At 27.7% G+C, this 23,695-nt stretch overlaps 1 protein-coding gene across 2 annotated transcripts in view; it reads right to left on the bottom strand.

Moving 5' to 3' along the window:
* Positions 1-23,695, bottom strand: part of LOC107436426 (otoferlin) — a 362,347-nt gene that overhangs the window by 93,580 nt on the left and 245,072 nt on the right. For both annotated transcript variants that reach the window (XM_087157560.1, XM_087157561.1), the window contains exons 8-13: positions 23,581-23,632; positions 22,421-22,552; positions 21,515-21,577; positions 20,425-20,509; positions 11,938-12,053; positions 4,186-4,226 (exon numbers count right to left, since the gene is read on the bottom strand). In XM_087157560.1, the coding sequence (XP_087013686.1) occupies positions 4,186-4,226; positions 11,938-12,053; positions 20,425-20,509; positions 21,515-21,577; positions 22,421-22,552; positions 23,581-23,632 (489 nt within the window). The remainder of the gene's footprint in view (positions 1-4,185; positions 4,227-11,937; positions 12,054-20,424; positions 20,510-21,514; positions 21,578-22,420; positions 22,553-23,580; positions 23,633-23,695) is intronic.

The raw sequence follows: 23,695 nt of genomic DNA, 5'->3' as shown, positions 1-23,695 counted from the left end.
GTAGAAGATTGTCGCAAACATTTACGCGACTCCCTGTTATAATGTTTCGTTTTTAAACTTGTACATTACGCCCAAATGTAGACAAAAAATGAAATTTAAAAAAACCCTGTGGTTTGGAGAAAGAAACTGACTGCCAATCTGAAATCAGCTATACGAAAATATCAGCTAAAAAATATCTCGAGCAATAAAATTTTTTTTCTCCTCCAATGTTTTTTTTTTAAAATTTTTTTTAAAATTCTAAATTACTTAAGTTTTAATCACGTCGTTCGTTTGAACTTATGTTTTAGTTTATTCACCAAAATCAACTGAATGCTATTTAGTACCATATAATGTTATAATTAATGACGTTTTTGTTTTAAATGGTAGTTAGCATACTTCGGGGTTAATGTAATTATGCACGGTCGCTCATTTACTTTATTTGCTTATCTACTTAATATACGAGAAAGCTCTCGAATAAATTGTTTCGGTGGTCATTTATAACTATTAAAACATACGAGCTTTAGATGAAATAAAAGACTCCCAGAAAAATGTAATATATCCTGAATGAACTATTTTTATTTTTATGCATGCTTTATACAAAACAGTAAGAAAACTAGTGATGAAATAAATTAAGCTTTAAGTGTTTATAATTAACTAAAATATGTGTTATGAAAAACGAATGCCTAATTTTTTAAATATATATTTTTATATTTTTACGTGACTTACATCGTTAATGAAAAAACAATTGCTTGTTTCATTGATAACTATAATGAACTTGCAATATTTTTTTAATGATATTATCTATAAATATGATGGAAAACATAATTTTCTAAAGTAAGTTGTGCTGAGATCAATCAAAACGACCAGAATAGGGCTAGAATGGGGCGACCAGAATAACGACCAGAAGCACTAAACATAAGTTCAGTGCTTCTGGTTTTATGGGAACATCAAAACTCATAATTTTTGCAGAAGTGCTTTGGTATTGACTTATAAAATTAACAATGAAACAATATTTTGACTGTGATGTGGCTTGGTAGTAAATGCGGTAAATACTGTCGATGATCATAACATTTTTTAGTTAACATAAATTTAATTTTTTGAAATGTGAACAAATTTCAGTTAAATAGACACAAATGTCATTGGATGAATATTATTGTAACATGAGTCAGAAAAATAAATAAAAAGCAGAAACTTATTTTCCTACTCCTCTATATTATAAAAAAGAAAATTCGGCGTGGCGAACAAAAAATATAAATAACGATTTCAAAATATTTTGTAGAGAGAGATAATGTTTCTCTTTTAAGCATAATACACTACATAGGAAATATTTTTGCTGAAATATGTTTCGAAGCTATTTTTTTTTAAAGAATGTAAAAAAAAGTTTGCAAAAGTATGCATTAAGGTAATTTTATATTCAATTTCGTCCAGTATCTGGTTTTAGCCTGGTAAAATTTGCCTATTCATACCTTTTTTTTGAAAAACTTTTATAAAGAACCGTCAACATAAGTATTATTCCTAAGAAAATGCCTCGCATGGAAATTTTTACATGTATCTGATAATATCTTGATATTATTGTTAAAAAAAATTCAATACCAATATGTTCGTAAATATGATTTATGGAGATGCTGTGTTAATATTTTCTTACGAAAGCTTATAATGACTCTTGTTTGAGATACCATACGATTTTAAACATAAAAAAAGAATATGAATTGATTTGAAAAAAAAAATACTTTGGAGTAACCACTTTCTTTCTAAGCCTCTTTTAAAAATTAAGGGAAAAAATGGAACAAACTAATAAAAGCGTTTTTAAGTTTGTTGATTTAAAGTAAGAGCCTTCTTCAGATGGAACAAAAATTTTACTTCCTCACTGAGAAAATAGTATGGTCAAAATTACCAGAATATGGTAAAATTTAAACCTCGATATGGTGAACCTCGATTCTGGCTCCATGTGGACAACAAATTAGTAATTTTTACCGTAGTGCTTTGGTAAAGATTTCGGTAAAATTAACAATAAAGAATGGCTTTATAATATATGATGATATAATTTGGTAATTTTATTATGATATCTTAGAGCCTGGCATAAAACCGTTTATCTGGTTACCAAATGAATGGTTGAAGTGCCGAACATTTTGGTTTTTGATGACAAAATTATGTGTTTTTTTTTAGTAGGAAATGTCATTACCATGGCACGGCACATACAACTCGGCAATTTTATCAGAATTTTTTTCACTATGTAGGATACTTATTCGTATAATTTTCCAAAGATTAACTCGGAGAATGCATGTAAATTCCCTTTTTGGTTACGACTAATGAGAAATCATTAAAATAATAAGCAAAAACATGATCTTTTAAAGAATATTAATTTTTAACAACATGAAAACATTTAAGTCAACAATTATTTGTGATTTTACAATAAAAAGAGAAAAATTATTCTTGATTTTAGACTGAAAATAAAATTCATCGGATTATATACTATATATATATATATATATACACACACACAAATAATAATAATAAAATAATAGAAAATAGAAAACCATTAGTGGGAAAAAACCAAAAGTCTTCCTCAGGACACAGCTTTTGGTATAATTTAATGCGATATTTCTGAATACAGAACAATTATTCTAAGATAGAAATTAATCTTTATAATGTGTCGATATCGCTAAAAAATATATATAAATACTACACTGTACATGAACACACACACATATATATATATATATATATATATATATATATATATATATATATATATATATATATATATATATATATATATATATATATATATATATATATATATATATATATATATATATATATATATATATATATATATATATATATATAAAATTTAAAATCAAATAATAACCTTTCCTTTTCATGAAATCTTTATTTTTCAACACTCACACATTTCAACATCTCTTGAACATTCATGAAATAAATTCAGAATGGAATTCGTGTGGATAGCTTTTATGATTATGGTAATGTTTATTTTTTTATTTTACTATCTTTATTTCAAATGCGGAATGGGAATACTTTAACTTCGATTTCGAATTTCCATTTCATATTATGTGAGAGAAAAATCATTCCATTTATTTGCAATGCTTTTAAGTTTAGCTAAACCAATATTTCTATGTATTTTTTTTTATTTTCTTACATTTATAGATTTACGATTGTTACATCAATTTGTTCACGGAACCACACATTTCATTTCAGTAATTGAGGATGAATGTTTACAAAATTTATTGCATTCAGTAAATTTCTAAAAAAAAATTGTTTATTAAAACAGTTTTTTTAACAGTTGAAAACTTATTCAAAAAGTTAACGTAGTTTGGTACTAAATATATTTTTTTAAGTATAAGGTTTTAATGTAGAAATTATTATAAAAAGTTTCAATAAATTTTAACTAGTCCTTTATTTTGTGAATGGTATTAATTTTAATTTTTCAAAACTTTTATTCGTCCCTACAATAAATATTAATTCGATTCATGCCTCAAATCTTATATGATACATTTCGAAAACTTACATAGCCTGGGGTTCCGGATATTTGAATTATAAAGGTTTTATATTTATGAATTTTCATTAAAAATCGAGTATGTAATGTATGTGTAAATTGTACTTAAAATTTACGATTTCAATATAAAGATGGAATAACTTCACATTGACATTGATTTAAAACACAACCATAAGAAAAATTAAAATACATAGCATATAATAAAGAAGGCCAAATATTTATGCCACCATATTTATTGCATTCATTTCTAAAATTTAGACAGTTATATGTATTATGTGTTAATGCAGATTTCGGTTGTTTGAATTATGATGGTTTTATGTATTTTAATTTTTAGTAAAAATTGCGAATGTGTATTTTAATGTAAGTAGAACTTAAAATTTACGATTTTTGATATAAAGGTGAAATAACACCATGCACTAATAATTTAAGACCTAACTATTTAACCAATTTTATGCAAGTAGTAAAAATTGAAAAGTCTTACAATTTGTAACTACCTTAAGTTCCTTTTGTATTGATTTTTCGAACTCAATACGAAATTGGTGATGCTCGCATTAAATTACTAATTATTCAAAAAATTTACAAAATATAACACTTTTTCAAAAGAAATTAAACATAAATGCTGGTTTAAAAGGCGCTTAAAACTAAGTTAGCAAAGTGAAAAAATATATAAATTAAAATAAAATACTTACGCTTCAATGTCATCTTCGTCCTTTTCGCTTTTTGGTGGGGGCTAAAAAAGCAAAAGATCTTAAGCAAGTCACAGAGTACTACAGATTTTAATGTTATTTATAAATGTATATGTAATTGATAAGGGCATTTTTCTTTTTAAAAAGGAATAAAAATATTTTCATAACAATTGGCTAAATCATTTAAGTAATATCGTTCAATAATATTACTACCACTACATTGAGAGAAAAAGTTTGGTCAAAACTATCAGAATAGGGTAAAAATTACCGTATACCTGGCTTTATGACAACACCAAAAACAATGGTAATTTTTTACAGAAGTGTTTTGGTTATGAGTTTGATTTTTTATGATGATACCTTAGAGAATAGCGTAAAAATTAATTATTCGAGTACATTTAATTTTCAGTTTTGAATTTTTACTAAATATGTGAATTACTATAAATAATTATGAATTACTATAATTAATTATGAATTACTACAGGCTTGAAAACCGGAACATCCGTTAGACCGTTACCATAAGAAAGAAAAAAGTACCAAATGAATGGTTTAAATACCGTATATTTTTGTTTTATTGCCTGAATTATGTTTTTTTAACCATAGATGTCATTACAAAAATACCACAATATCATAATTATTAACTGGAATCTATTTCCACATACTACTACTATTGCTGCTACAATTATTACTACTAATAATAAAACAATTTATATTTGGTGCCGTAATAATTAACAATCTCTATTTTGTTTTAGTATTTTCATTGATTTCTTGTGCGTCCAGATAACTATTTTTATTTTCGTAATATAAAAACTTTATAGCAGTTTATCTGCCTTTCATCATATTTTTAACAATGTTATTCATCAACATTTTCAAACTCCAAGATTTTTAGAGCTTACAGACTTACTTTTTTCCATTAAAAGCTATTTCTTGAAGCTGTGATGGAGATTAATTATTAATTTAAATTTTTACTAACATACTATTTAACCACATTCACATGAAGACAGTTATGAATGATCATATGAATCACATGAATAATCACATTCACATGAATTTAATTATTTATTTGTATACCTAATTATATTATATCTGGTAAGAAATCCTCAATTAGCAAATAAATTAATAAAGATTTTGAAGATTATAGAGACAGAACCTCTCCTGGATTTCCTTACTTGACTTACAATCAATTAAAATAGCTCATAGTATATACGACACAATTATATAGAATTAAAATATATGACTACATCCTGCAAAATTAAGTTTAAGAAACTAAGTGTTTCCTAATTCGCAACTATACTATTGAAAACTAAACACTACTCCTTTCGAAAAAAGACATGATATTTAAATTGCTGAAGTTAATAGTTTTAATGATCATGGTGACAAAACCTCTCCTGTGTTTCTTTCCTTATTTTATTATCAATTGAAATAGTTTCGTAATGTTTACAACACAATTATATATATACAATACGACAAAATTACACACTCTTAGAATTTTTATTTTGAAATTACGGTTAAATATGCGGCAGCAGTCTGTCCATCCAATTAACCTTAAAGTTAACGGTAAAGGCCATTTAATTTACTTTTACCGTTTTGAAATCGTTCACTACTAGTATGGTTAAAGAACCATGAATACAAAACTATACGGCTTTTTTTAAACTATTTATAACTAGCATGGTCTTAAAACCATAAAAAACAATTTAACTGGACAATGGAATTAGGTTTTCGTTCGGTAATGGGCATTGGAGTTGGGTTGTAGTTGAGTTGGGTTTTATCAGATGAACCATTGAATGTGAATTAACTAGTTTATCTAGTTGTCTCACCTATCGTAAGAGATGGGAATTACTAGACTTTTTTGTGTTTTTGAATATCATCTCATTCATGGTTGTTAGACTGATTTGTTTGCATATGGTAAAATAACAATAAATGATTTTTATTTTTATTTTACCATTTTTTCTGAAAAATTTCTAACAGTGTATATACGATACGACGCAATTATATACAATTAATATATATGACTCTATCCTGTAAGATTGAGTTTGAAAAACTAAGTATTTCCTAATTTTCAACAATAGTATTGACAACAGAACACTATTGATTTCGAAGAAAAAAAACAACAACTCAGTATTATGAAGATTCGATTTAGTCTCGATAGTTTTCCTGAAAATTCAAGTACAAAAAGTGCATGTTTCTTTTCAGAATAAATAAAAATTCCAACTGCTTGAATGAATGCTTGAAAAAAAGGGCAAAAATTTTTTTTTGTAAAATATTTTCGCCAGCATGATTTAAAATAACAAGAAATATGAATTTGCCCGTGCATTATCCTTACTTTATGTATACACTTTTTGATGTTGTTGCATATTTTATGATTTTCACGTTTGGTTACACATTTCTTCCAAAAAGTTTCCTTTTTGATTGGCAACTGCAACTACTCGTTCAATTGTCTATAGATTCCAATAAATTTACTTTTTCCTTAAAAACAGAAGAATAAACTCAGATCTTTTCTTGTGAAATGTTGCCCTACACTTGCCAATTTATTTCGAAGGTTTTAAAAGTTGTTGACAGACATGGGAAATAAATAATTCATAAACGGAAAATACATTTTGAAATTTCAAACTTTTATGCATGCATATTGTTTAGTTGGGTTTTTCTAAAATTTTGTATATAAATGGCGCAATACAAACTATATCTTTGTATAAGAATACAGTTGAATTCTTTGTAAAAATCCATACCTGACTGTTTAAGAAAGAATGTATTTGTCTAGACTTTATTTTAATTTAGTAATTAAGTCATGTTTAAAGCTAAGAGGAATAAAGAATTCTGTTTTACGTGACAGTATAATATAAACAACTGCTTCTTGCTGCATCATAATTGGAAACACTTATAGCGAAAACGTTTTAAATGAACTAACTAACTCCAAAACGACTAACGAACTAAAAAAATATTTTTACTGGCATTTTGTTTAGTAAACCAGATAACTTATTTTAAATTTCAAAATTATTTACGAAATTTGTCAAGAGTGGGCACTGTTGGATGGGAAAAACTATAACCACACATTTCAGACCATTTCCACTTAAAATGTTATTACGGGCATATGTTAATTTTTTATTGTTGCTCCGTGTTGTTTTTGCAATTGGTAGTTATTTTGAAAACATTGTTTTATAAAAGCTTCTCCTATTCGGTTGCATCAACTGTTGACGAACTTTCGAACTAATTGTGAAACCTGGTCTTAATTCATAATCTTTGTTTCTTAAATGATTCTCGGTAAATCGTATATTCTGTTTCTTTTCTTTTATATTTAACTGGTTTTTCAAATCATGGGTCACTTATGAGAATACCTGATCTCAATGTTAGTTTAGTTGAAATTGAACTTATACCAAACAAAAATAAGTAGGATAGTTTAGCAGATTCTATAAAACTTTTTTTTACGGAAAACTAACATATTTCAGTAGCGAAGAAAAAAAAGTTGAAACCAAACTTAAAACAAGTCCACAATTTTAAAACATATCACAAAAATTTAATTCAGCTTACGGAATGCAGTTCAATTTCAAATGTCTATTGAAACTTGTGTATAGAATACATTCATAAAAATGTACAAAAAATGTTTTGGTTTTCAAAATAATTTACCCAAGTATTAATTTCAACGAACTTTATGTTGCTTTTAATAATTAGGTAGATGTTTTGCGGATCTCAGTTACCTTTTGTTAAACATAATCAAAATAGTGAAAGCAAAAACGGATTCTGGTTAGATATTGCAGATTTGAAATAAGAAAAAACTGAATGCAAATGTTTTGAATCGTAATATATAAAAATAAGAAAATTTATAAATACTTTCTCCGCGCAAAAAAATATTAAAGCTAAGTCTTTGAAAAAAAAAGTTTCTTTTTGAAATCAGAAGAATAGATAGGGAAGAAACCTTGAGCGTTGATATTATCTTTGATTTATTCAATATATTGAGCAATCGCATCTTTCGAAACAATTGCAGAAAATGGAACATCTTTAAATATCTTATTTTTCTGAAGTTTTACGATAAAAAATAAATATTCTTAAAATGTTTTAAATATGTCTTCTCAGTAATAACTGGAAGTATCATATTTTTACTGACAAGGAAAATAATTTAAAGGTCATAAAAAGATTATGAATAATTGCATAAAAGTATTTTCCAGCATAATGTAAAATAAACTTTATACGATTTGCTTTCGTTATGGAAATAACTAGACTATCAAAGAAGAATAAAATTATATAATAATAAGCAATAGAATAAGTAATTACTTTATACTGCGAAGAAATATTTTTTAATAACTATTATTTTTTGGTTCTAAGTTATTCGATATTTTAAGACGGTTCGCTGATAGATCGATATGGGTAAAAAATGGGACACAACAGCAGTCCGAAGGAGTTTTTAAATGCTGCCTAAGAAGATGCATCACTCATTTCAAAATAAAAGTGCATGCTTTTTTAGATTTAATTACATTCTTTGCAAATAGAATAGTCGTCTCAAGGTTACGTGATTTCTCCAGTCTCCACACTTTTACCCTCACCGTTACTATGGCTACTGCAAATATCACTTTTTCTAACTACTCCAGTACACAAACTACCAAGACAAGATTTGCTGAAACCATGCTAACGGAGGGGGGAAAAGTGATAAATCAATGAATTTTTCTAATTAAATAAATACTGCTGTAAAAATTACAGTACAATAATTTAATGTCAAAATGGATTTAACTGTAAAATGGATTTTATGGATGCTGCTGATCGTAATTTGATCCGGAATTTTTTACAGTGTAGAATATGAACACTACCAATACTGTTTATGTTTTAGTTTCAAAACTAATTCTTAATTTGATAGTTTCGAAAATTAGACAGTGGAAAAATGTAATAGGAACATTAGCGCACATGTTTATTAATATATTTTTAATGTCAAAAAGAAATTCCATATTTTTAAATTTAGTAGAAACTAATTAAAAATAGTTTTACATGTATATTTAAAAAGTTTGATTTAAAGTTGGGCTGAATATGATTCGTTTTCTTAGAAAAAGTTTTTACTGCATAAAATATTTCGGTTAGGTTAGTTGAGGTTATAATTTTTCTTTAAATGAACTATTAATTGAAATCTGACTCTTTTTACATAAGATTAATTTTACCATAGACTCTTTTTATTGAAAACCTTTTCCATTAAGTACCTACAAGATTATTTTATCAGATTGGTAATATAAGTTAATTTCTCATTTTCTGAAATTCTTTTTATAAACTTTTTATTACGTTAATTTCTAATTTTTTTTGTATTGGATCATAATATTAAATTATTTACTGAAAAAGATAAAATTTTCTTAATGAAACATTTTTTGCTCTAACATTTAAGATGAATAATTAGGTATGTCTGAAAAAACATTTTTATGAAAAAAGTGTAAATGAGATAGAAAATAAAACTTCAGCTTAACATTATTTATTAGGCCAGTAAATGATAAAAGTCTACTAATTTGGATTTTTTTTGGTATTTTTTCATTTTGAACTAAAAATAATTAAGCTGTAAACGTGAGCTAAAGAGAAATTTCTTAAAGAATATAAAATCGTTTCTTTCCTTTAATTTTTCTTTAGCAGGCAGCCATTTTTGAGGAAATAAGCCAAATTGTTAGTAAAAGCTTGTTTAGGCAGTAACTTTAACTACACATAAAGAAGTGAAATATTTTTTGCCGCTCTTCCATTTTTAATTCAACATCTTTTGGCACACACTACAGATTTAGCGTAATTTTTTTTTATAAAGGATTTAAAAAAAACACTAATAACTTAAAACATTCTGCTCCATTTCAAAATTCCGATTATTTGAAAATTTATTAATATTTATTAAATCCAATTATCACTCCAAGCTATTTCTTGGCCTAAACTTATTTAAAAATTTAATTGAGTTTTTTCACCCAATAAAAGTTTCTTAGGTAGTATGAAAATTTGCTGGAATGAGCTATTAGTGTTCCATATATCATTATTTTCAGAAAGAAAAGTGAATACCATAATAATTTTAGTAGGTATTATGGTAAAAAGATTTCATTTAAGATCTTTCACGAGATAATAATTACCATGACAATCTTGAAATAAAGTAATGAAAATAATTATAGTTTTCAGAAACTGTGTTTTTTAAGTTTTTTTTAAAGGACAAAATAATTTGATTTTGAAAGAGGTAATAGGAGTTACCGATTAACAGGCCTCCTCGTAAGGCACGCTGTATTGCGCCAAATCTCTTACAGCATTCATCATTATAACTTATTACAGGGTCTAGGTGCTTTTTGACAAAATATCCTAAAATTGCATGGCTCCCTTATTATGATCCCCTATTATTTCTCCTATTATGACTTTCTCTCAAACCTTGACTTCCGTAAGGATGGTAAAAAAAGCTTATAAATTTGTTTCAAACATCAATGCTAATGACTGGACACCACTTCCCACACTGTAAAAAATTCTAGTTCTTTTATTGACTTTCTCTGTATATTCGACGTTCTAAAGCTGTTTTGTTGATAAAGCGGTTTTTACAGTATACAAGTGCATTTACACCAATAACTTACTGACTCTCCTTAGGGCAGCTTTTGTGTAAGGAACGTGTTAACTTAAATGGCAAGCAATGAGCTTCTCTTAAACTGCTCTATTTTCCATAAGGCTTCCACTTTTAAGGCTCCACTTTCTTTTATTTCAAAACGCTCTCCACCCCTTTAGATACCCGTATTTCGGATTAAACTGCAAGACTTATTAAGCTTAAAAGCCAATATAACGACGTAATAAAACTTTTAAAGTATCGGAAGCGTAATCACGCTAGAACTAAAAGATACTTTAAAGAAAAGTTGTACGATAGTTATTAAATATTTTTATACTATTAATATATTCTAATTATGCATTAAAACAATAATAATTAAATTATCAAATGCTAGTAGAAAAGTTAGGTGCCAGAATTTGGAGAACAGTGATCTTGGATGGAAAGCAATTATGGAAGCTGGTTTGGACGAATTTGGACTGTTTTAGGTTGTAGTGTCTCAGAAGATGTAGGAGAAAAAAGAATAAGAAATGAAAGAAGAAACGGAAGAAGAACAAATACAATAGTTAAACGCTTTTAATTTTTTCTGTAACTACCTATCGCCTTTGTAAATGTTTATGAAACTTACATTTTTAAAAGATTTATTATATAAGTTTACAGATAATACAGTTTCTGTTTATTTTAATTGGGTTTTAAGAGGTAAATAAGAGTAATTTTTATAATAAAGAGTCTAGCTTAGTCCAAATTATTTAAGCATAACATACATTGATTTAATATAGATCTTTTAGCATAACATCATCATAGCATCTAATATAGTCCAAATCATTAAGATGACTTGGTCACTTGCAATGATTACAAGACTCCAATAATGCTAAGAAACTGACTTTTGACGAAACCTCTGGAACTAGGAAAAGAGGTTGCATCAGGTGATTGGACAATGTAGAAAAAATTCTCGGTGTGTTAGGTGTCTGAAATTAAAAAAACAATGGCCTTGGATAGATAGCGATGGCGGGAGCAGACTAGGATAGTCTTGGTCTGTTCTAGGCTGAAGTACCGAAAAAAAAGAAGATAAAAAAAGAGAAATAAAAGAAGTTAACGTATAATTTTTTTTCTCATACTACATTCTATTGCCATTTTGAAATGTTTATAAAAGATTGATTGTATTAGTTTACAGATATTTAAGCTTCTACTTATTTCAGTTAAGTATTCAAGAGGTAAATAAAAATAATGTTTTATGTGAATACCTTGATGTTGTCTCCTTTTCCAGCAACAGAAATGTCACATTTTAAGTATCCTTTTGGCCCAGCTGTGATGTCATCTGTGTCAGTCAATAGAGCCCATTTATGATAAAACTGATGATCTGAAATTGAGAAGTGTTTGTAAAGAAGAAGTTATACCAATAATATATGTGTATATGGGTAACCTCGATAAAAAATTAGTATTGAAAATAACTAAAAATTATTCTTTTAGAATTTTGGTATCGAAGCGCATTGTATTGTATAATGCAAAATTCAAAGCCTACTTTCTGTTATTATTGTAGCGTGTATTCTGAATTATTGTCAAAACTAAATTTCTAAACTCAGGGAGTATGAAATGACAAACGATTCTTAAATGAAAGAAAACAAAAACAAAAGGACAAAACTTTGAAAATTTTTGTCTATTGAAAGATGAATTGAAATATTCAGTTGGTTGGCTCAAATTGGTGAGCTGTGTCAATAATTTTTATCTGCTTAATTAATCAAGAATTTGTTTTCAATAATAACAACTTAGGTGAATAAATGTACAAAAAAAGAATAAAAAATAAAGCAAAAATGTCAAAAAAATGTTCATCTCTAAGAGAGGGATGCCCAACACCGATTTAAAAGATAATTGTCCTAACAGGAGTTATAAATAGGTCAAAATAGTACACAGTTGACACAAAATTTTTTGATAACGCACAATTTTTTTTTCTCTTTTCATATTTCGATCTACTATTTTTAAATTTATGGATATGCTATGCTTTTTTACCGCATGGCACTTCGTGATATGCAATAAAAAGGCTTGTTTTTGCATTTTTGATTCCTTAAAAATTTTATGTATCGTTTTAGAATTCTGTGATTAAAAACTAAAATGATTTTGAAACTACTTAAGTTACGTTACTCTTAAGAAAATGCTAAAAAATTAAAATTTTTAACTTGGCAATGTTAAGTTAAATTAATTAGAACAAGTAAGATAATACAATATACATGCAGCAAAGTAGGACAAAAATGCAATCAATCTCATTTTTCAATTACAGTAATAAATTACTCCTAATCATAGCTACAACATATTATAATTTCGATTAGAGCTGTCTGTAGTCGTGATTACAACAATTAATTACAGTAATCAATTACTTGTAATTGTGATAACAACTTTGATTATAGCTGTAATCGCGATTAAAATAATCGGTTACAGTAGTCAATTACTTGTAATCATGATTACAACTCACCATAATTTTGATTACAGCTGTAATCGGGATTACAACAATTGATTATTATAATCAATTAACTGCAATCTTGATTACAACTCATCACAATTTTGATTACAACTGTAATCGTAATTAAGAGCTATTGTGATTTCAACCAATCACAAGAAACGATTAAGGGTAATTATGTTTACAAGTAATCAAAATATGTGATTACATGTCATCGTTTTTACAAATAATTGTGATTACTTGTAGTCAAAATAAATGACATTGCTAAATAAAAAAACACACTTATTGGTATCTAAGATAACAAGCAATTGATTGCATAGCACTAATTATATGTCATCAATTACAGTTGTAATCCATTACTTTACTTACTGCACTTTAATTACTTACTGTGCTGTTAATCGATTACTGTAATCGTCTCCCATCTCTCAAATATACCATGGAGACAACATAAATGGTTTTTTACAGAAAAATTTTAAATCTAAACACGTTGCAAAACACAAGTTAAATAATTTAATTAAGGAACGCAGAAAATAATATCATTAAAATGTAAAGCAAATTGTTTAGTAAATCATTAACACAGAAGATAAGTTTTCTAATAAAATAAGGGATAGAATATTATTTGACTTTAAAATTAAAGCTTTTAATAGGAAAAACTAATTACTTAAAAATGCTTGCAAATATATAAAGTTAACTTAAAGCTAAGGCACTCTTCAAAACTCCTCGCAATTTCTATTAGCTTTAACTACGAATAATTATATTAAGTTTGTTTAGTCAACGTTTACTACTTAATGTGCTTTAACTAATTGCAACTTATTCAAAGAGAATAAAGACTAAGTAGAAGCCATTTAAAAAATATTTGAACCATCACCATTTGGAGTTCCTGCTGAGTAATTGAAACTTTTCATGACTGTATAATCAATCTACACAAAATCTTTTCGCTCAAGTAACTAAAATACATCAAATTATTTTATGTATAAGTGTTCTTCTTTTTTTGTTTGTAAAATTTCAATTTTATTGATTTACACTTTAAACAAAGGCTTAGGCAAGACCGTAATTAAAAAGTCCTGGTAATTCTATATTTAATGAAAAGTTTGTCAAATGTAGCTAAAGAAGTAAATCTTTTGTGCCGAACACATAAAAAGAGATTAAATAGATTAAGAGATTTGTATTAATAGCTTTTCTTCGCAGTATTTCTTAATGGGTTGAAAAAAACCTTGTTTTTCTCATTGCAACAAAAAATATTGATAAAAAATACAGCAATTTAATCTCACTTAAATCTTTTTAAACAATTCCTTACGAAAATAAAAGGATTTCTCAAATTTAAAACGACAGTTTTATGCATTTTCTTATATTCTCTGCAAGAATTTCTACTCTCAAATTACAGTAAAACAAGTGTGTTTATCCAATCAAATTTGAAGTTAACTGTAAAAAACATTTTTTTACTGTTTTGAAACCGTTAACAATTAGTATGGTTAAAAAACCATGAGTACAAAACTACATGTCTTTTTACCCATTTACAACTAGCATGAAAATACTAGGCTTTTTGCGTTAAGCAGCTTTATGGTGCTGCCATCTATGTTTGAATGAGAGTATCACATTACAATAGTCCAGGGTTACAAATTGGGGAGTACAGGACATAGGAAACTCTATATGTTGACGGAAATGGAGGAAACATCGTAGTGCCAACGCTGGGACTCGAACCCCTGTTCTGCCGGTTTTTGAGATTGACAGATTAGCCCTCTGGACTATAATATGTACCTAGTTGTAAGGAACTAAGTGGTTTTATTGTGTGGGTCTAGTTGGTGCGAATCGATTTCTGGTTGTTTAACCGAATTAGGTGAAAGTAGGTACTAAACCATTTTTCTTATAGTTTGAATACCATTTTATTCACGGTTATTTGACTCTTTTGTTGAAGTATGGTAAAATAATAATTAAATAAATTGTTATTTAACAATTTTTTCCCAGAAATTTCTAACAGTGTTGAACTATTTCTTAAAATTACGCTTTTTGTGTAAATATGTTTTTTAATTGAAACTTGCAAAATACAAGTTAGCTTAATTAATATATCTAGTTAGATTATTTTACAAGTTATATTTTTAATCATTAGTAACTAATCATAATTAACAAGTTAATTTTACAAATTATATATTGGTTTGCTCAATGCTTATGATTATCGGTAAAGAATGTTTTGAAACCGTTTACATCTAGTAGGGTTAAAAAAACTAACAAAAATAAATTTGACTGAACATTGGAGATAGTTTAGCAGCTTTATGGTGCTACCATCTATGCGTGAATGAAAGTATCGTATTCCAATAGTCCAGGGTCACAAATCGGGGAGTACTGGAAACTCTTCATGTATGGAAGGTTATAGAGGACATATTGTGGTGTCAACACTGGGATTCGATCACTCGTTCTGTCAGTCACGATATTGACTGATTAGTCATTTCGGCTATGATATGTACCCATCTGCAAGGTACTATGTGGTTTCATTTAGTGGACCTAGTTGATGCGATAAAATTCTGGTTGTTTAACCGTATTAGATGAGAATAGTTAATAATTGGTTTTTCTCGCATCTACAGTTTGAATACTGTCTTATTTATGGTTGTTTGACTGTTTTGTTTGGATATGGTAATATAGCAATTAAATAAATTGTTATTTAGCCATTTTTCCGAGAAACAAAAGCGAATTCTTTTTCTGACCGTGTATAAGGCTAACGCATGAACGACAGAACAGGCATTCGAATCGGATCAAACTGTGAAAAGTCAAAAACGCTTGCAGTCGGTTATTTTTTGAATTATAGAACAATAAAAAACGAGAGAGGCCAAAATGGCACCAACCGTCTTTCTAGTGTTAAAACGTAATGAAAATTTTTTCAGAAAAGATTTATAGTCCTATGTGTTTGAACTATAAACCAAGTACTCAGACAAGAAAAATGAATGCCTGTCCCTTAAATTTTCCCCAGGAATTTTTTAACATTTATTTTTTAAGTCCTGCTTGTTGCAACAAGATTAAATTTTTGAAAATTACCAGCCTAATTTAGAACTTTCTCAATACTGTCTTCATTAAATAAATAAGCAAAACAGCTTAATAAGAAATATGTACAATTATCTATTAAAACTTTGAAAATGTTACATTTGATTAAAAAAAATTAATAAACTGAAATATGCATACTTCTAAATAAAATTTTGAGTCACTTTTTAAAATATGAATCTTGTAAATCCTTCATTGACTAACTAAGCATCAATTGCAATCAATTTGCTAATTAAGTTTAGGAATGAAATAAACTCGAAGAATTTTCTGTATTACTTTAGAATAATTCCTTTTAATGAGAGAGAAATATATCTCGTTTCTACAAATTAAAAACTTACACTGCAGATGTTACACTGCAAACAAGACGGTATATGAATGATTCCGGTTAAAACTAAATAAATTTTTCCAACGAAATTTCGCTGTGACTAACAAGATTTTAATTAGAACTTTCTTCCAGACATTTCATTGATTTTTCTCAATGTCAGAAACTGAATAACAGTTTTGCAGCTCTTTTTCACTGGAGTCAGAAAAGCGTTAGAACTTAATTCAATAAGAAAAAAAAAGTAAAAATAATTGGCTACAGCGTAGATTGGCCGCTTTCGTTACTTAATATTTTTTATATATATATTTCAGAAAAGGGCTGATTTTTTTCCTAGCATCGAATTAAATTTTTTCTTTCAAATTTCAGGAAATTTTTCAAAATGTGACGAAGAAGAAAAAGAATCTTTAATAGGCATTTAGTTATTGAAATGTAGTGGATTGTTACGCTAGGTGATGGAAAATATTACCATCGGTGGTTTGCAAAAACAGGATACCCGGCAGGTAATTACTTTCGTTTATCGGTGGTTAAGAAGTAATAAATTTTCCTATCGTCTATTGATATTACTATCTATAAATTTTTTTCTCATTTAACTTTTTACAGGAAAATGGACTTTTATTTCCTTCTCAAGGCTTAGAAGCGAGATTAATATATTTAGAAAATTTTAACTTCAATCAGGATGTTAATATATAGCCACTGGCTAAATTGCATCCGGTTACGGATGCTACTAGAAAAAGCACTATTTTCGTTTAGTTCATTTGCAAACTTCCTTATCAACACTTCTATTAAGCTTTAGACTACTTTTTTTATTTATAAATTTACCTAAGCAGATTTTGCATCATTAAATGCAATGATATTTTCATTTTAATCTTAAAAACACTTAATTATAAGAGACATTTCATATATATTAGGAAAATTTTCTTTTCAGATATATTTGAATATTCCTCCATGGTATTTATTAGAGTTTACACTTAGAAAAAAAATATGGTCACAACTACCAGAATATGGTAAAATTTACCGTATTTTTCAGGTTTTATTGAAGCACCAAAAATCTCGATAATTTTTACCGAAGCGTTTTGGTAATGATTTTTCCAAATTAGTATTAGATACCTGCGTAATTATAACAATAAACATTGCTTATAAAATTAATACATTTTCTAAATAAGCAACTTTGATCTAATTTTCAATATTTTTAGTAGTTTTAATTTAATATCAGATAAAAAAAATAAAATCAGAAAATTCGTTTAAATTGCATGTCTTATATAAAACTGTTCCTTTGATGTAACTTTCTTTTTTCAAGCTGTAAAATAAGGAAAAAGTAATGCATTTTGAAAAAAAAACATTGAAATAAATTGAAACTGAAAATAAATTATTTATTAGACTCTCAAATCTTTATAGCATTTTTTAAATATTTATTTATCAAATGTTCAATATTTAATATTATTTTCATAGAACAAAGCAAATGAAATTCTTAAAAATATATTTTAGAAAAATAAAGCATCAAAGTCTTAAGTATACTTTTTGAGACTTTTCTACCAGAATTTTTGTTTTTTAAGGATTCTGGTAATTTTCTGAATTGTTCATTACTCTTAGACTGTTTAAAAAACTGTCAAAAAGTTCCTGTAATTTACTTCCGATTTCAATATCACCAATTCTTTGCAAAAAATAAAAAACCAAAAAAAAAAAAATTTATAGCTCAATACATTGTATAATAAATTAAAGAAAAATACGATACAATAAGTATAAGAAAAGAAGACATTGATTTTTCTTTTTCCAACAATATAGATCCTAGAAAGTGGGTCGTGAAATTATTTCTGACAATGCTGATTAAATTTCTTAGAATTCGAATCATAGCAAGAGAAACTGCCACTTAACTGTCAAAATGTCATTTTGTATAGTTCTGAATATATTTATGATTGCTGTTTCAAAATCAGTTGAATTTTATTTAATTCACGAAGCAACGCAAATTTTAAATGAAGTCCAACATCTTTCATATTCTCAAAGTTAATCCCACATCGTTAATAATTCTACAGTTTAAAACTGTTTGACAGATGTGGCACGATTTAAACATAATTACCATCATTAACAACAGTAATGGCTACCTGAATAATTACCATTCGTTCCAGCTTTCAATCGAGCTTGTAGTTTGGTATATCTACTACTTCCTCCAAGGTAGATAATCACTGCCTACTGTCATCGAAATTTTATTTGAGGACATTATTAAACATTTTCTAAACGGAAGGGGACTTATTTCGAGTAAGAAATATAATGATAAATTGTCGTCGGGAAATATTTGGAGTTTGATGAAAGAGTTGTGATTCAGACACAGATTCAGAGTGACAGATTCAAATACTTTCATTGAAATGAAATTCTCAAAAGAGGATCGGAATCATTATAATAATCCCCAGTTTTCGCTTCCAAAAAAAGAAAAAAGCAATTTTTCTAATAAATATTGAAATACTGTTATGGAACCAACTTTCAAAACTTTTCACTTCAACTGAGAAAACTAAGACGCTTTTCAACAGTTATTTGCTCCTAATTAACACAGCTTTTTAAGGTTGTGCAATCACATTAACCAATAAAACTAAACCACTCATCTATATACTAGTATTTTTGCAAACGGATTGGAAGTTTTGTAAATGCTTCATGACTGTAAAGGACGAAATGTATAGAATATTCGATCGTATTATTTCACATATAATAAATAATAATTTTTTTTTTAATATTATTGAAACTTCGGCTTTTTTATATTTATTTCTTCATAGTATACCATTTATGATGTCCTTCATCCAATCATTAAGTACAGATAGCTTCAAAAATGTCAATAACATTTGTTGAAATTTCAATAAAACTTCTCATTTTGATATATTTTTATTCACTTACTTCTGGTTTTTCGTCTCGGAAAGTGCTGGAAACGTTGCTCATTTAACCCCCGGTACTTATTTGCATTGTACCCGGTGGGTATCTGTGAACCTGAGTCACATGGACGAGCAATATTACCCACGTCACAGTTCTACAGATACCTGTTCATAGGGTGGGCTCATTCACACATCAAAGGACGACACACAGAAAAAAAAAGAAAAAGAAGCTGAGCGGGAGTCGAACCCACTAACATCGGCTTCGCAGACGCGCACGCTGACAGCTCATCCAACTCTTCGACGCATGTTAGAATCTATATCATGTTCTGGTTCTTGTAGCAGCGATTAAAAATGTTTTTTTCCCTTCATATTTAAAAACAGCATTGGAAACATTGAGAAATTTGATTGTTTTTAATGGAAGCACTTTATTACATATTATATTATTCATTAGCCCTACTAAACTAAACTCAGTGGTGCAACAGCCCATTGAGAGCCAAGGCCTACTGAGCCCATCTCAGTTTTCTTGACCTTGGGCTCTGGGGTGCAGGAGCAGATGTTCCGGTTAGGTGGTCAGCCAAACGCGAAACTCCCAGTGTTTAGTTCCCAAGCATGCTTGGTACTCATTTATCGACCCACTGAAGGGATGAAAGGCTTGCCCGGCCCGACGATCGAACTCAGGACCTATGGCACGACAGCGCGAAGAGCTACCACTCAGCCACCGGGCGTCTTTATTAGCCCTAGTCCAAGTAGCTTATTACAAGTAAAAATAAAAAAAAAATATGTAAAAAAAAATTTCATCTTCATGTTTAATTATATCTATATCACAACATTTTAATGATAAATTACCCGAAATCATTTCTGCATTGGAAACTCACCGACTCGCTCTCCTAGACGCGTCCGTGTTGGTTCAATTTTCAAATATAAATTAAGAATCGATTAGTTAAGAAAGTATCTATTCACTGATTTAAGGGAAGCATTTTTCAAAATGCCTAACATGCATCTAATTTTATTTTAGTACATTTTATGCGACTTTTAGAATTACTTAACAAAAATAAAAATAAAAATTACTCACCACTTTGTGCAAAGACAGTGCCAACATCCAACTTAAATGTGCCAATCACTTTTCCGGAGCGTATAATGTTTCTCGAGTGCAGAACCTGTTAATTGGAAAAATCGGTTAAAATAATGTGCTTTTAAACTGACGTTGAAAAGCAGCATTAATTAGATGTTGTGGAGAAGCAAGATATTGCCTGAATAATGGGAGAGTCGTGCCTGCATTTAAATTTATCGCGCTATGTGCGGAGATGATAATTATGTTTAAGTTAAAAGCTTTAATGTAGTTTTATAATTATTAACACTACGAAGAAAATGGTTTTTATATTTCAGTTTATATTTTTTTAAAATAAAATTCGTCAAATTACTGAAAATAAATTCTGCGTCTATGAATATTGTCTATGTTTAAAGGGATCTAGGACACATTATTGAAACTTTTTAAAAATATAAGTATTACTTATTACTATTAAAATATAAGTATAAGATTGATGTTTCCAGTTTTGATGAATTGAAAATACTCTCTCATAATTTTAAATTTTTGCTTCATTTAGAAAATGTCTTTTTTTTCAAAATAAGAAAAGTTTAAAAGTTTTATGCTTCCAGTTTTGATTAATTGAAAATATTCTGTTACAATTTTAAATTTTTGGTTCTTATGAAAAATTTCTTTTTTTATATTTTTTCGAAATAAGAAAAGTTTAAAAGATTGATGTTTCCAGTTTTGATGAATTGAAAATACTCTCTCATAATTTTAAATTTTTGTTTCATTTGGAAAATGTCCATATTTTTATTTGTTATTTGTGTTATTAGTACTTAAAAATTTAAAACACTTCTTTTAAAGACATGAAATGAGTCCGGTTTGATAAATCGCAAGATATCAATAAGCAAATAATTTTTATACTCAATAACTATTCCTTAGAAATAGAATTTTAATTAGAAAGAAATTATAAACGGGTTTAAATAATTCGTTTTTTCTTATCTATCAGTTAATGAATGATTTATTCTATCCCATTCCTGTTTCAAATTTTAGTTTAATCTCTTTGAGTTATGATTAAGTTACGAAAAAAAATTATAATTTAACTACATATATTTAAAAAATGGCAGTTACTTACCGTAAGACTAATGATCTTATCAAAGAACATCATTGGAGCCATATGGAAATCAAACACAAAATACTGTAATGAAAAAGTAATTTTTATAAATATTTAACCCAATATATAGTTTTAAGGCTTTGAACAAAGCATTCTTATACTAAATTAATAAACACAATTACCAGGCTATACTGAGAAATTTTGTCTTTAAGTATATAATTATATAATATAAACAAATAACTTGAAGTATACAATAAATTTTAAATCCAATTTTTCGATGAATTGCCCTTGTATCAGCGATGTTAGAAAAAATAGATAAATGTAACAATTATTTTTACAAATAAGTTTAGTATAATATAAACATACGAAAATTTTTTTGGTTGAGTTTGAAATTGGTTGAGTTTTAGATTTTGAACATTCTAAACAAAAGTTGCAATAAGCATGGCTTTTAAAAATGGACAAGGGTTTAGTTATCTAATATTAAGGATAAAACATGTTTTAAAAATGGCTCATTTTATTGAATATTAAATGTTTCTAAAATGGAATAATCTTCTATAAAGTTTCAATAATACTGATTGTTTCCAACCAAACTTTTTGAGAAAATCGTTCAATTTTGATTTAAATTTTTTTAAAAGTGAACTTTTACATTTCGTGTCCTTAGCTGACCTATAAAAGCCGCAACACTTCGAAACTAATTCAAAGTTTTGTGAAAATATTATCATCTAGATTTGTTTTATGTTATTCATGACCTTTTGGAATTTGAGGACGTGTAAATTTAATTTGATAGTAAAAAATCTCGTCTCGTTTAATTATCACGTTAAATGAGTCAGTTTATAGTACAGTAAATAATTTTTTGCGTGCAAACATTCAATATTTAAATTTTTTTTAAATTCAGCATTTTTAAACCATGAAGCTATATTTCGTTACCTCATTGTAATAAGGGCAATTCGTTGATTCTTTAACACTAGTATATTTCTTCTGTTCACCAACTTGAACGCAAACAACAGGATCCATGTTAAGCCCGGCCAAATGTCTCGCTTCAATTATTGTTACGCAAACCTAAAAACATCAAAAATAAATTAAATTTTTTTGTAAACTTCTGAATAATTGAGAATACTAGTAGGATATATAAAAATGATTTTTTTAGGATATTTGACAAAATGAGCTTTAAAATATATTAGGAATTTAAGAAAAATTTTTGCTATCTACGCTGCAACCAAACAACACAAAACTTTACATACCAGAGTCCAGATAGCCTGGTTGGTAGGACGTTGGACTCTTGTTCCTGAGAACGTGAGTTTGATTCCCGCAAGCCGAAAAATCCTTTTTTAAATAAATAGGGACGAATACAGGTTAAATTTGTCTGGGTCACAAAGTTTTCATAGTTCCCAGAACAAAACAATACCTTTGGGAGTACTGAATAGGGGATTGATCGTTCTCTGGTTCAGGTCAAAATTATGATCTATGAATGCATGAATGGAGCTTGATTGGGTCCTCCATGTAAAACAGTGTGTGACTAAAGTCATATTCGTGACCATTGATGACGCAATTTAAAAAACAAAGAATTCATGCTTTAAAAATTCGCTTGATTTTAAGTACAATTGCTGGTATCGGCATGTAGCATAAGTAACAACAAGAACAACAAACTTTACAGGCAAACAATCCGAAAGTATACGTAATATTTCACTATAGCACTTAATGTTCTTTTAATAAGCTCTTATATTAATTTTTCTTCTTCGCTCATATAAGTTGATTAAACATTTAACGATACAAATAAATTTCAATTTTTTTGCAGAAAATATTTTTCAAGATCTAAATTAAAAATAAATAGATATTGATGTTTTGATAAACGCTAGAACCCTTTAAAATTTATACAAACATAATTTATTCATTTTTTGTTAAAAGCAAACGGGAGAAGATGTTGTAATTTAAATCATCTTTTAAAATATACAAATTGAGGCAAAAAGCAATTATGGCTTGAACTTAAAGCAAAGAGTTTTTATGATTACATTAAAAAAACATGTATTGGAAGTTGAAATAAGAAAACACAGTCTTTAGCATAGTTTATATTTTGAAATAAAAATTACCTGAAAGTCTTGAGCTTTTAATTTTGCTGGCGATTCTTGGTCTGATTTCCGCCTAAATAAAAGAAGAAAAAAAAGATTTTTATATAAAAAAAAATTAAATATAGATAAAGGGAAA

The sequence above is a fragment of the Parasteatoda tepidariorum genome, chromosome 2 (assembly GCF_982258835.1).
Source record: "Parasteatoda tepidariorum strain Cologne lab strain chromosome 2, Ptep-v5.0, whole genome shotgun sequence".
Taxonomy (NCBI): Eukaryota; Metazoa; Arthropoda; class Arachnida; order Araneae; family Theridiidae; genus Parasteatoda; species Parasteatoda tepidariorum.
The sequence above is the reverse complement of the archived record's forward strand: the minus strand, read 5'-3'. Positions and strand labels throughout refer to the sequence as shown.